The sequence below is a fragment of the Montipora foliosa genome, chromosome 1 (genome assembly GCF_036669935.1).
Source record: "Montipora foliosa isolate CH-2021 chromosome 1, ASM3666993v2, whole genome shotgun sequence".
In the NCBI taxonomy this organism is placed as follows: domain Eukaryota; kingdom Metazoa; phylum Cnidaria; class Anthozoa; order Scleractinia; family Acroporidae; genus Montipora; species Montipora foliosa.
In genome coordinates, this window is record NC_090869.1 from 70,446,878 (window position 1) to 70,459,705 (window position 12,828).

The 12,828-nt window shown below is 41.9% G+C and overlaps 2 protein-coding genes across 6 annotated transcripts in view; one reads left to right on the top strand and one right to left on the bottom strand.

The window, feature by feature from the left end:
• The window catches only part of LOC138007512 (uncharacterized), a 35,304-nt gene that overhangs the window by 15,800 nt on the left and 6,676 nt on the right, over positions 1-12,828 (top strand). The gene's annotated exons all lie outside the window — the stretch shown is intronic.
• Positions 222-10,495, bottom strand: LOC138007500 (uncharacterized). 3 transcript variants are annotated; one of them, XR_011124048.1, is made up of 2 exons: positions 2,849-10,465; positions 222-1,836 (listed from the first exon to the last, which is right to left on the bottom strand). XR_011124048.1 is itself a non-coding variant. In XM_068854464.1 (2 exons), the coding sequence occupies exon 2, from the start codon at positions 9,305-9,307 to the stop codon at positions 3,344-3,346; it is 5,964 nt and encodes a 1,987-aa protein (XP_068710565.1). In that variant the 5' UTR covers positions 9,308-9,764; positions 10,116-10,495; the 3' UTR covers positions 1,845-3,343. The 3 variants fall into 3 exon arrangements, 1 of the variants encoding a protein (XP_068710565.1); XR_011124049.1 differs by lacking the exon at positions 222-1,836 and adding an exon at positions 1,845-2,497 and having other exon boundaries at positions 2,849-10,495; XM_068854464.1 differs by lacking the exon at positions 222-1,836 and having other exon boundaries at positions 1,845-9,764; positions 10,116-10,495.

A 12,828-nucleotide genomic window follows, 5' to 3' on the forward strand; every position in this document is an offset into this window, starting at 1 on the left:
ATGATCGAATTTCTGCGAACGGGTTATAATCCTAGCTGCGACATTTTGGTCATTCTGTAATTTGCTGATATTCTTCTTTGTAATACCAGACCAAACAGATGAACAATAAAAAAGTTTGCTGAAGACTAGTGCATTGATAACGTTTAATAAGGTGTTTCTGTCCAAAAGATGTTTTATCCTATTAATTTGACAGATGTAACACTTGTTATATGATCATCAAAACTCATTGTAGCGTCCATATACACCCCAAGGTCCCTCGCTGAAACAACCGGACGCAACTCTTTCCCCAGTAAAGTAACATGTAAATCCAGATCTGTAGGCGTATTTTGAAGCATTTGACGGGTGCCAATTAAAAGCAATTTCGTCTTTTCCGGATTAATGAGAAGGTTATTTTGGCAGCACACATGCCACGTTCCTCAGGTCGGTTATTTGTCGAGCTGCACCATCAATGTCTTTAACTAAGAATGACAGATGTAATTTAGAATCATCCACGTATGATCCTAAGGAGCAATAATGTGGAACGCCCGGCATATCGTTCATGTAAACGTTAAATAATGCCGGCCCCAGGATGGATCCTTGTGGGACCCCGTGTGTAGATTGGCACATTCCAGACATTTCAGAGCCAATTTGTATATACTGCTGGCGATCATGCAGGTAGCTCCTGAACCATTCTAGTGCTGTACAAGACACCCCCAACGATCTATAGGAAACCACTCAACCAATCAAATTGTTGGAAACTCTTTGTTCAACTCCGAAATTCTGCTAATTTATTGTGGTTGCCGTTATTGCAGCCCAGCATTTATAGCTCTAGTAGCATTCAGACATAGACATTTGACACTGTCATTTAGCAATTATAAAATTGTGAAATAAATAGAGAATATTACATGGCCGCAAAGAGATACAAAGATACAAAGTGTCGAAAAATATCTCACAAGTGAGCGCAGCGAACGAGTGAAATGTTTTTCAACACGAGAAGAGAAATTTCGTCTCTCCAAGCGGCCACGTAATATTCTATGTATTATATAAACACCAATGGAATACTAAATCATATCACGAAAGGCATCGAATCACGCGATTTTCATATGTAACCATAGCAACAGTGATCTTTTCATATGTGAAGATATCATGTTTTCGCATGAAAGCTCACTTGGTATTTTATTCATTTGGTGTTTATATAATAATAATAATAATAATAATAATAATAATTTCACAATTCTTTTTTTTCGGATATGGAGACTTTTGATCACTTGATATTCTGTGACTTAACTAGAATAAGCAAGTTAAGGTGTGCAAGGTTGCCTTAAGTCGCGTTAAATCGCCTTGAGTCGCCTGATATTTTGGGCAATTTATTCTTAAGTCGCTTTAAGTCACCTTAACTTACGGCCACTCAAGGTCCCAGAGTAGGCCTGTTTCAGACGTGTATTTCACGTTCTTTGCACAGGTTTCCAGGTGCAGCTTTAAGACGTGATCTCCAGCCTGGCAGCAGAGCGAAAGTAGTGATTTCAGGTTTCCTAGAGACCTGTCAGCATCTGTGCTTGTATCATTGTCCCGATGATCAGGAAAGGCAATCCCTTGGCGGCCACAAAATTCTAAACACCTTAGTATAGATCGTGAAACCTCTGTGTTTCTTGCCAATTGCTCTTTAGCTTTCTTATCCAACATGAGGTCAACTCGAGATGCTTTGTTGTTGTTACGACAAAATTCCTCATTAAGTTTGCAGAGGCTTTATGATATAGCTGCATACGTCACGGTGTCTCAACTCACCGGTGGCATCCTTCCAGTTACTGTACACCTGCGTGATGAGAGTTTTTGCACGCCCCCCACATGTACCGTTAACTGCAAAGAGAAGACAAGTTTTTTTTTTTTTTTTTTTTTTTTTTTTTAACAAACACATTAAAATCTTACGTACATTAAAACACCGGCAAAGAGATAACATACATATAGCATGCATAGGTTCCAAGCACTCTTCTTACGTTACAATAATTTTCATAATGTAATTGGCTAGGTTTCCAACTGTACCAAGACTGTCAATTTTTGAGAGGTTTAGGTTTTTTCTTTTCGTCATATTCTAGATCACAAAAGTGTTGTAAGAAAATAGGAAAATTGTTTATACTTGGTATTATTTCCTTCATTTTACACGTCCATATAAAATATCTAGCGACAAGAAAGTTGAAATAATGTTGTAAGTGGGAGAAGACATCTATTTTTAGTCCCAATACTGTAAATGCCAAGATCCTAAGGTTGCGTCATACTCAGAAACTTAACAATTACAGGGGTGGCGATATGCGAGGCGATAGACAATTCGAACTCAGTTTGCAGAATGATTAAAGTCACGTTTAATCACAGTTCAAGGTTCTCGAGACAAACTAGTGAAGACGGTGATGACAGGAGGTGAATTACGGTAACAAAACAGTTCCCAGAATAACTGATGAAGTAAACTTGATGGTAGTAAAGTTCGTAGATGCGGTAGTATAATGTAGTGTAGTGTAGGTTCGAACTGAAAACGATAATTAAATACAATAAAGCTAAGATAAAGCGTTAGCTACATAGGCATATAACAGACATAATAATCGGTACTTAACCGGCCGACAAAAAAGGGCGGTTTCAGAAAGACTAATAGACATAACTAACAACTCGTAGCATAAAAATAATGCTGAGAACATTTCATCCAAAGTACCGGAATAGTAGAAATAACAGAACTAAAACTACTAGCATCGAACGTATCTTGATCACGATAACAATAATTTGGTAAAGATCAGACAATTGGTTTCGTAGCGTGACATCACTTGAACATTGAAAACTAGTCGCTGGCAGTAATAACAATGAAAGTAAAAGATAAGGAACTTACTTTGGTGACGACTCGCACAGACGACAGCAGAGAGTATAACTCAATAATAGTCAAATGGTAGCCTATAGCCGATTGATCCTCTGATCGTAGCGGTTGCGGAATAACTAACTAACGATTACGGTTGTTACGAGTCGCTTTTTATACGCGCGCATACGTGATTATGCCTAGGGCGTTACTTGAAACGTGTAAACTACATCTTAGAAGTGTTGCTTCATTTCCTACACGAATTTAGCTTTGAGTAAGCATGAAACTGCAAATTCCTAACCGATGCGTAATACATTTGAGCACGTTCTACTGAAACCAAAGCTATTGATTGTTACTAGAAAATGTCTTAAAATCAGGGAGCGTTTCAAAACTAACATTCCGGCCCCTTAAAGGCGATAGGAGCCTTTACTAAATAACCATAACAGGTTTGAAACGCTAACTCTATTGATTACTAAACTATAAATGTTCATACTAATCACTACGTGTCCATTATGATAATATTCTTAGTTGCTAACTCTTGCTTAAAATCTCCGCAGTCTCCAGTAGAACAATCTTGTCTATGGGTCGCACTAACTCAGAGGTCCTGGTCTTGACTTTAGCAGAGCGTACTAGCCCATCCTTCCGATTGTGGTAAACTTCGAGCACTCGTTCTAGCGGCCATACACTACGCGGTAGGTTTTCGTCTAGTAGAAGGACGATATCATTAACTGCTAGGTTTGACTGTAACTTGGTCCATCTTTGGCGTTGCTGTAGGGATGGAAGATATTCTCTGGTCCAGCGGCGCCAGAACACGTTGCTGAGGTATTGAACTTGGCGCCATCTGCGACAGCTGTAATTGTCATCCTTAGAGAACACCCCTGGAGGGATTGTTGCTCCAGCTCGGAGAAGCAGAAGATGGTTAGGTGTTAGCGCGTTGAGATCCTTCACATCGTCAGACACTTTGGTTATTGGTCTGCCATTCACGATCGACTCAACTTCGCACATCAGTGTACTTAGACCTTCGTCGTCTAAGACCTGTTGTTTCAGCAATGCTTTCATAACTTTCCTTACAGTTCTAATGCATCTCTCCCACACTCCGCCGTGGTGTGAAGCAGCCGGTGGATTGAATGTCCATTTAATTTCTTGCTGCAAGAGAAATTCATGGATCTGGTTCTGGTTCCATTCTTGGAGCGCCTTCCGTAGCTCTTTCTCGCCTTTAACGAAGTTTCCTCCGTTGTCGGATCTTATTTCCTCTGGCCTTCCTCTTCTCGCGATGAAGCGTCGAAGGGCGTTGATGAACGATTCTGTATCCATAGAGTGAACAATCTCGATGTGGACAGCTCTTATCGCGAGGCACGTAAACAAAGCGCCGTACCTCTTAGCGGTTGTTCGTCCGCGGCGCACTGTGAAGGGACCAAACAAATCTACGCCTACATACGTAAATGGTGGCTTTGAAGGCGTGACACGATCTTGCGGCAAATTGGCCATTTTCTGTTGCATTACGGGAGCTTGGCGGCGCCGACAGCTGAAACACGTGTTGATAATGTTGCGGACATTAGATCGTGCTCCCAAGATCCAATACCGTTGCCTGATAAGTGATAGAGTGTACTCGATTCCAGAGTGGGCTGAAGCGCGATGGAAGTATTCAATAATCAGCTTAGTAACATGGTGTCTCTTTGGAAGAATAATGGGATGTTTGGCGTCATTTTCTATTGGTGCGTGTTCCAATCGTCCTCCTACACGGAGAAGTCCATTTTCCAAGACTGGGTCTAGTTTGTAAATGCTGCTGTTCTTCTTAAGGTTGTTCTGGTTTGCTGTTTCTCGAGTGTCGTTGCCGACGCCACTTAGACTAGCCAACTCATCCTTGAAGGTTTGCTTCTGGACGTATTTAATGATTTCATTTTCAGCTTCATTAATTTCGCTAACGCTTAATGGCGAAATGATACTATCATCGGATTGGAGCTGGATGGTTTTGTTTGTGTTGCTGTTCTGACTTCGGTTTCGCAAAATATTCTTGTAGCGCAACACCCATGCTATAATCTTCTTAAGCCGGGACCATGACGAAATATTTTCCATTGCATTGCCAATGTAATCGCAGGAGACGCTTGCTTTGTTTGCGAATGTTTCGACTCCCTTCTTCACTTCTGGGTCGTTATCAGGGATCTCGCCCAGGTTCTCCGGTCTTTGTGGCCATGACTGCTCTGCTTTCTTCAGGAACGGTGGTCCGTGCTTCCAGCGTTCATTCATTAACAGCTCATCTACTGTCATTCCTCTGGATGCTTCGTCAGCCGGGTTGAGCGTACTTTCAACGTATCTCCACTGCGCAGCTGTAGACTGGTCTAAAATGGCCGACACGCGGTTGGCAACAAAGATCTGAAATCTCTTATCTTTGTTCTCTATATAGCGAAGAACGCATGTGCTGTCAGTCCAAAACGTAGAGCTGTGAACAGCCATGTCAACCTCTTGTTTGATCATGCGGTCCAGCCTTGTTGCTAAGACTGCCGCTGACAACTCCATTCGTGGGATCGTCATTGCCTTGAGAGGGGCCAATCTGGACTTTGCCATAATTAGCGAACAGTGAACTTCACCATGTATATCGATTTGGCGAAGATATGAGACAGCTCCATAGCCTTGGCTAGATGCATCGGAGAAATGGTGGAGCTCGCATCGTTGTATGTCTGAGCAGTTTGGCCGTTTAAAGCATCGCGGAATCTCAAACTGTTCCAGTTTGGGGAGTTCCTTCAGCCAGGTTTGCCATTTTTGCTTGCAGGGTTCAGGAATCTGATCGTCCCATCCGAGGCCCTTGAGACACAAGTTTTGTTGAATTGCTTTAGCGGGTAGTATGCATGGTGAAACAAAGCCAAGAGGGTCGTACACCGAGCAAATGATGGACAGAATTCCTCTCCTTGTGATCGGTCTATCTTTTCCAGCGATTTTGTAGCTGAATGTATCCTTCTGTACATTCCATTGGACGCCCAGAGCTCTTTCAGTGAGTGCTAGATTGTTGCTTAAGTCGAGATTCTTAACCGATGGTGCTCTTTCAATTTCGGGAACGCAGCTGATTACGTCTCTTGAATTCGATATCCATTTAGTGAGACGAAATCCTCCCTTGGATAGCATTTCACGGAGTTCTCCCACCAGACGAATAGCTCCAGGATTTGTGGCGACTGATTTTAGACAATCATCGACGTAGAAGTTTCGTTTAACAGTCTCTACTGTGATTGCATCAAAGGCTGCCTTATTATCTTCTGCAGTTTTCTTCAAGGCGAAATTTGCGCAGCTCGGGGACGAGGCACCACCGAACAGATGAACTAACATTTGGTACTCTTCAGGGTCTTTGTTCAGATCGCCGTCTGGCCACCACAAAAATCGCAAATAGTCGCAGTCTCGAGGGGGTACTTGAACCTGATAAAACATAGCCTCAATGTCAGACATGAAAGCGATTTGCTCTTGCCGGAACCGTGTTAATACACCGACAAGCGTATTTGTCAAATCCGGCCCCTGTAGCAGCTGGTCATTTAAAGAAGTACCCTGGAATTTGGCTGAACAGTCGAATACGACGCGGACCTTGTCAGGTTTCTGGGGATGAAACACAGCGTGATGTGGCAAATACCATACGTTTGAGTTGTCCAGATTTTCCTTGCTAACCTTTCTTGCGTAGCCCTTGTTAATCAGATCATCCATGAAGTCTCTGTACTTCTTGTGTAAAGCTAAATCTCTGTGAAGACGTTTCTTCAGTGGGTGTAGTCTCTGTCTTGCTTGTGATTTGTTGTTCATTAGAAGTGGTGGATCATTCTTCCAAGGTAAGGCAATTTCATAGTGGCCATTTGAAAGTTTTGCTGAGCCTTCCATGATGTGTAACGCTTTGCGGTCGTTTTGTGACATGCAAGCTTGAGGCTCGTAGCTGGAGTCGTTGAATTCTAAGTTGCAGAAATCTTCAAATTGTTTGCTTAGCTTGGCGCTTGTATCGAGGAAGTTTGCAGTAGGAGCCTTGCTTTCTTTTCTGCCTAGGGGACCATTTAATACCCATCCGAAAATTGTTCGTGTTGCAAAAGGACCGCCGTCTTTGCTTTCTCTAAACTCTTTCGGTTGAAGCACTTGAGGGGCATCACTTCCAATGAGAAGACCGACTTCCGATTCTATACTTTGCATTTTAATTCCCTCCAAGTGTGGCCAGCGGTTTACATCTTCTTGCGTTCCGATGGTGTCATTTGAGACCGGGAGGCTGGGCGTAGAATACACCATTGGTAGCTCGATTTGGTTTTGCTCGATGAGATCCGATACTTCCAGATTCACAAGAGAACACTCGATTGGCTGGCTAGACGTTTGCATGGTTGTGAGGGAGAGGGACGTTTTCTTCCCTTTGGTGCCGAGTTTTCTGAGAAGATCTTCTGTACAGAACGACGTGTTTGAGCCTGAATCCAGGAATGCATACGTTAGCACTTTCTTACTGCTACCCTTTACTTTAACCTTCACTGGAACTATCGATAATCCAATTACAGAACCGCTGGTCACTTGAGATGTGTTCACGTTTAAGTAGCTGTTACTCGCTTGTGCTGCATTTGGAGTTGTTGCTGGTCCGGTTTGACCTTCTTTCTCGTTCTGACTTGGTGGCGTTTCTTTCACGTGTAGATAAGTTGAATGCTTCTTTGTACACCCTTGAATACGACAAAAGCTCCGTTTTGGACAGTCTTGAACAAAATGACCAGGAACTAGACAATTAACGCATAGCTTATTCGCACGAACGAACTGGTAGCGGTTGCCTAAACTTAACTTCTTGAACTCATCACATTGTGACAGCCAGTGGTTTCTTTTACAAGAGGGGCACTTAAATTCCTTTCTTTCTTCTTTATTGTTTGGTCGCTGTGGGAAGGGTTGCTCTAGTCCCTGTGTGGTGAAAGATTTACCGTCTCGTCTATTTCTCGTGCTTGCCCTGGAGTTAAAGGACGGTCTTTGTTCGCTTTGGACCTTACCAAAAATGGGGTGGTTGGCTGCTCTTGATCTTGCTTCCACAAACTCCGATATGTCTTTCAGGTTGGGATCCCTCTTTTCCTTCTGGGAGATTGTATCCACAAGATCACGCCATTTCAGCCTCAGTGGATAAGGCAACCGCTCTACGATTTTCCTCAGACTGTCAGGGTTTTCAAGACGGTTCAGGTAGCCAATTTCCTTGAGGGTATTTCTACAGCTGGTCAACAGTATAGAGAATTTCTGTAGCGAAGGACCATCTTCAACACGGATTGGTGCACCATTAATTACGCGGTCGACGTACGCAGTGGCAATATTGTATGGTTGCCCATATCGCTCTGCCAATAGCCTCTTAGCTTCATTATAGCCAATGTCATCAGGCATTGTTAGACAGCTTCGCACAAGATCTTGGACAGAACCACTAGTGTATTGCAGAAGATAATAAAGTCTTGTGCTAGCGCTTGAGGTTTTTCGTTCCACAAGGTTTTCGAAGGCGCGAACGAATTCGCAGTACCCGATGGGGTCGCCGGAGAACACAGGAACTTCAGGTTGCGGTAGAGTTAATGCCATAATAGCTTCTTGTTGCTGGTGAATTAAGAGCTGAATATCACCCTTTGGTGGAGTAACTGAGGTGGCCTGAGGTACAGAGTTTTGGCCAGGTGTTGGCTCTTCCACGCATTTTTTTCGCCATGCGGAGGCTTCTGGATTAAACCGCCTTGCCGGTTCCTCTGATTTTGCAACAGACGTCAAAGTAGGGTTAAGGGGGGTGGACTGTTCTGGGAGGTTCTCTGATCCAATGGCGTTAGCTATAGGTGCGACCTTATCTCCTTTCAGAACCATTTCGATTCCATTGGGAGCCGGCACTGGATCAGCAGAAAATTCCACCTGCGGTTCTTCTTTTGGAAAATAGCTCGCAGCAATTTCTCTTTCTACCGCTTGCGCATAAACGAGTTCTTCGGCTTCTGCCTTCGCCAGTTCAGTTTCGAATTTTAACTTGGTTTTGCGCTGTCGCAGTTTTAACTCTTCTTCTTCAATTTGGTGCAATCGCTTCAGCGTAGCAGCTTCTGCTTCTATAATGGCCTTTCTAGCTGCGGCCTTTGCTCTAGCACTAGCGGACGAAGAGCGTGACGTTTGCGACGAGCGTGAAGAGCGCGATGCTCGAGACACGAGAGAACGTGTGCCAACGTTCGACACACTGTCCTCTGGTTTAACTTGCACCTGGAAAGAGTTTATTAGCCTTGTCGTTTCGATCCCCGTGAGCCACACGTCTACATTTTCTTGCATGTGTTCTACTTGGTCGAATACCGAGTCATAATACGATGTCGACTCCTCGATAGCCTCTCTTTCCGTCAGTTGGCTATGAAATGTCCTATGCGCGGCTTCAAATTTGTCAAATGCTTCTTTCAGTTCGTTTGTTTTCCTGTTTACTTCATCGACATTGTTTTCATCAGTCATTAGATCGGTAATTTCGTTAATCTTCCTAGTCACGACTCCTTTCGCGAGGCCACGTGCCCTCTTTGTATCCATTGCGATAAGAAAGATCGATTAATCCCGTGTTAATTGATGATAACAACTTGGCATCCGGTAGTCACTCCTATAAGTGGTGTCGGATAGCGATTGCGTGAGGTCTTATGACGTAGACTGACCTGCGAGAATTCCTTCACAGTTTGAGATAGTTGCTTGCTCGCCGTTCAAATTCGAACTCATGTAAATGCCAAGATCCTAAGGTTGCGTCATACTCAGAAACTTAACAATTACAGGGGTGGCGATATGCGAGGCGATAGACAATTCGAACTCAGTTTGCAGAATGATTAAAGTCACGTTTAATCACAGTTCAAGGTTCTCGAGACAAACTAGTGAAGACGGTGATGACAGGAGGTGAATTACGGTAACAAAACAGTTCCCAGAATAACTGATGAAGTAAACTTGATGGTAGTAAAGTTCGTAGATGCGGTAGTATAATGTAGTGTAGTGTAGGTTCGAACTGAAAACGATAATTAAATACAATAAAGCTAAGATAAAGCGTTAGCTACATAGGCATATAACAGACATAATAATCGGTACTTAACCGGCCGACAAAAAAGGGCGGTTTCAGAAAGACTAATAGACATAACTAACAACTCGTAGCATAAAAATAATGCTGAGAACATTTCATCCAAAGTACCGGAATAGTAGAAATAACAGAACTAAAACTACTAGCATCGAACGTATCTTGATCACGATAACAATAATTTGGTAAAGATCAGACAATTGGTTTCGTAGCGTGACATCACTTGAACATTGAAAACTAGTCGCTGGCAGTAATAACAATGAAAGTAAAAGATAAGGAACTTACTTTGGTGACGACTCGCACAGACGACAGCAGAGAGTATAACTCAATAATAGTCAAATGGTAGCCTATAGCCGATTGATCCTCTGATCGTAGCGGTTGCGGAATAACTAACTAACGATTACGGTTGTTACGAGTCGCTTTTTATACGCGCGCATACGTGATTATGCCTAGGGCGTTACTTGAAACGTGTAAACTACATCTTAGAAGTGTTGCTTCATTTCCTACACGAATTTAGCTTTGAGTAAGCATGAAACTGCAAATTCCTAACCGATGCGTAATACATTTGAGCACGTTCTACTGAAACCAAAGCTATTGATTGTTACTAGAAAATGTCTTAAAATCAGGGAGCGTTTCAAAACTAACAAATACTAAGTCTCTTATTGTTACTTGATTCCTCGTGAGTACGTAGGTCTTGAAATCTTCCCCAGAAAGAAAAAGTCTCTCTGCAATGCCAGAATAAGTGAGCTAAGGATTCTTTACCATTCTTACAAAAAGTGCAAATGTCATCATTTCTGAGCCCAATTTTGTGAAGGTAGTCGTTTGTTGCTAATCGTCTATGAAGAAGTTTAAACTGGAAGACGATTAGTTTGGAGGCTTTTGTATAGCAGAAAGGGGTTTCATAAACCGCATTCCAGTTTATCGACTGAGGGAATTCCAGGTTGCAATCTGCGATCCATTTGCTTTGGCTTCCGCTGGGGCTAGTCTGCTTTAAACTGATGAGTTTGTTATAAACAAGTTTATTTGGCTTACTGGCTTGAAAGAATTTAACGGCGAAAGTATCTTCATTGGTATCTGATAGAATGTCCTTTCCACGTAAGAGTTTTCTTTGGGGCCTTATTGCAGCTATGACGCCATGAAAAGTAAGATAATTTATCTTTATGTTGAAGCGCTCCCTGAACTCAGTTAAGGAAAGAAAACTGTTTTCATCTTTCATTAAATGTCTAACTTCACGAACCCCTTTCGTAGCCCACGTTTTATAATAAATTGGACTATTTCCCACTTTAATTAGAGAATTGTGCCACAGGTTCATTGACCGAAACTGTTTGTTCGAGGTGATGTTACCATTGAAGCTAATTTCCGACCATATTTGCAAGACTTCGGAAAGAAAAGTATCAGATATTTTATAATATTTGTGTAGATCATTTTTGTTAAGATTTCCTTTAAAGAGGTCCGTTCCTCCATAATCTGTTAAGTGTAGATCAAAAAACAACTTCCACTTTCCATGGTTGTCCTTATCTGAATATTTTTTAATCCAGGTTGACTTAAGTGCTTTATTGAAAGATTTAATGTCTATCATCCGTAAGCCACCGCTTTTGTATTCACTGATGATAGTTTCTCACTTTATTTTGTCTCCCTTTCCATCCCACAAAAAGTTATAAAAGATCCGGTTGATTTCATCTAAGGCTGTATGTTTTGATGGCAGGGGAGCCAGAATATAGACAAATTGAGATGCAACAAGGCTCTTCAACACAGTTATTTTCCCTAGCAGACTCAGTCTCCGGTATTTCCAGGAGCTTAAGACATTTTGTGCTTTTTCTATTTTTTCATCATAATTTGCTTTTATACTTGCTTCAGAATCTGTAGATATCCAAACTCCTAAGTATTTAACTTTATTAACCCACTTCAGATTTTTTTCTGGGCAAAAAACTTCGTTGCATCCGGCCTTGAAGCCTATCTACAAAACTTATGTTTTCTTGTTATTAAGTCGTAAACCAGAGATAGACCCAAACTGCTCTAAATCTTGTATAGCCGCTGTAAATGATTCTTTAGAGCCGTCTAGGATAATTGCAGCATCATCAGCAAACTGGCTGATTTTTATTTTTTCGCCCTGCACCGAAATTCCTTTAATAGTTTTATTTTGTCTTATTTTTTCGGCCAAAAGTTCCACACAAAATAATAAAAATGTAGGGAGACAAAGGGCAGCCCTGCCTAACACCTAACCCTAAATTGATCAAAACCAGAGTCTCTCCAGAATCATTTAGCTTTCCACTCAAGGCGTACAAAGATAAACAGAAGAAAGCAGGTGTTAGACGGCGCTGTTGCCAGCATCAGTGGTTTACCCAGTTTGAGTTTATTTGCTATGATGAAAAAGAAGATGGTCTATTCTGCCCAACTTGTCTTCTCTTGGGTAGGGTTAGGGTTAGGGTTGTTCTTCGTTTCATCATCAGGGTTGATCATTTCTTGTGCAATTTTTCCAAAAAGGGAAAAGCTTTCCTGTGAAATATTATGCACTTCTGGGCTAAATGGCTTTGATGGTTTAGCATCGTGCGTTATCTTTATCTTTAGACGAAGAACTATTGAGGCTTCTGTCGTCAAAAATGTCCTCTTTTCTTTTCTTGCCTATGCCATTTATCTTTGATTGTTTAGACTTTTGTTTCTTCTCTGGTGCTGGCGAAACTTTCCCCTCTTTAGTAACAAGAAGAAATATTTAGTCGATGCTGAAATGATTTTTTTTGAAGGTTGGCGAAGTCGTTTGTTTTTCGTTGCTGCTTGTTGTTTGTTGTGTTTCATGTTGTGAGAGATAAATACAATTCACAAGAATTTTTATTAAAGACAGCGGGAATAAAACAAGAGTGTTCGAGCGCCTCAAATGCACAGTTTCGGCATCCATTCATTGAGAAAGGAAGATATTGTGTTTCTAATGGTTTACCTATGAAATCGAATTGACTAGATGTCTCAAAATCAAATTCGTTCGCAAACGTGTGCGAAAGATGAT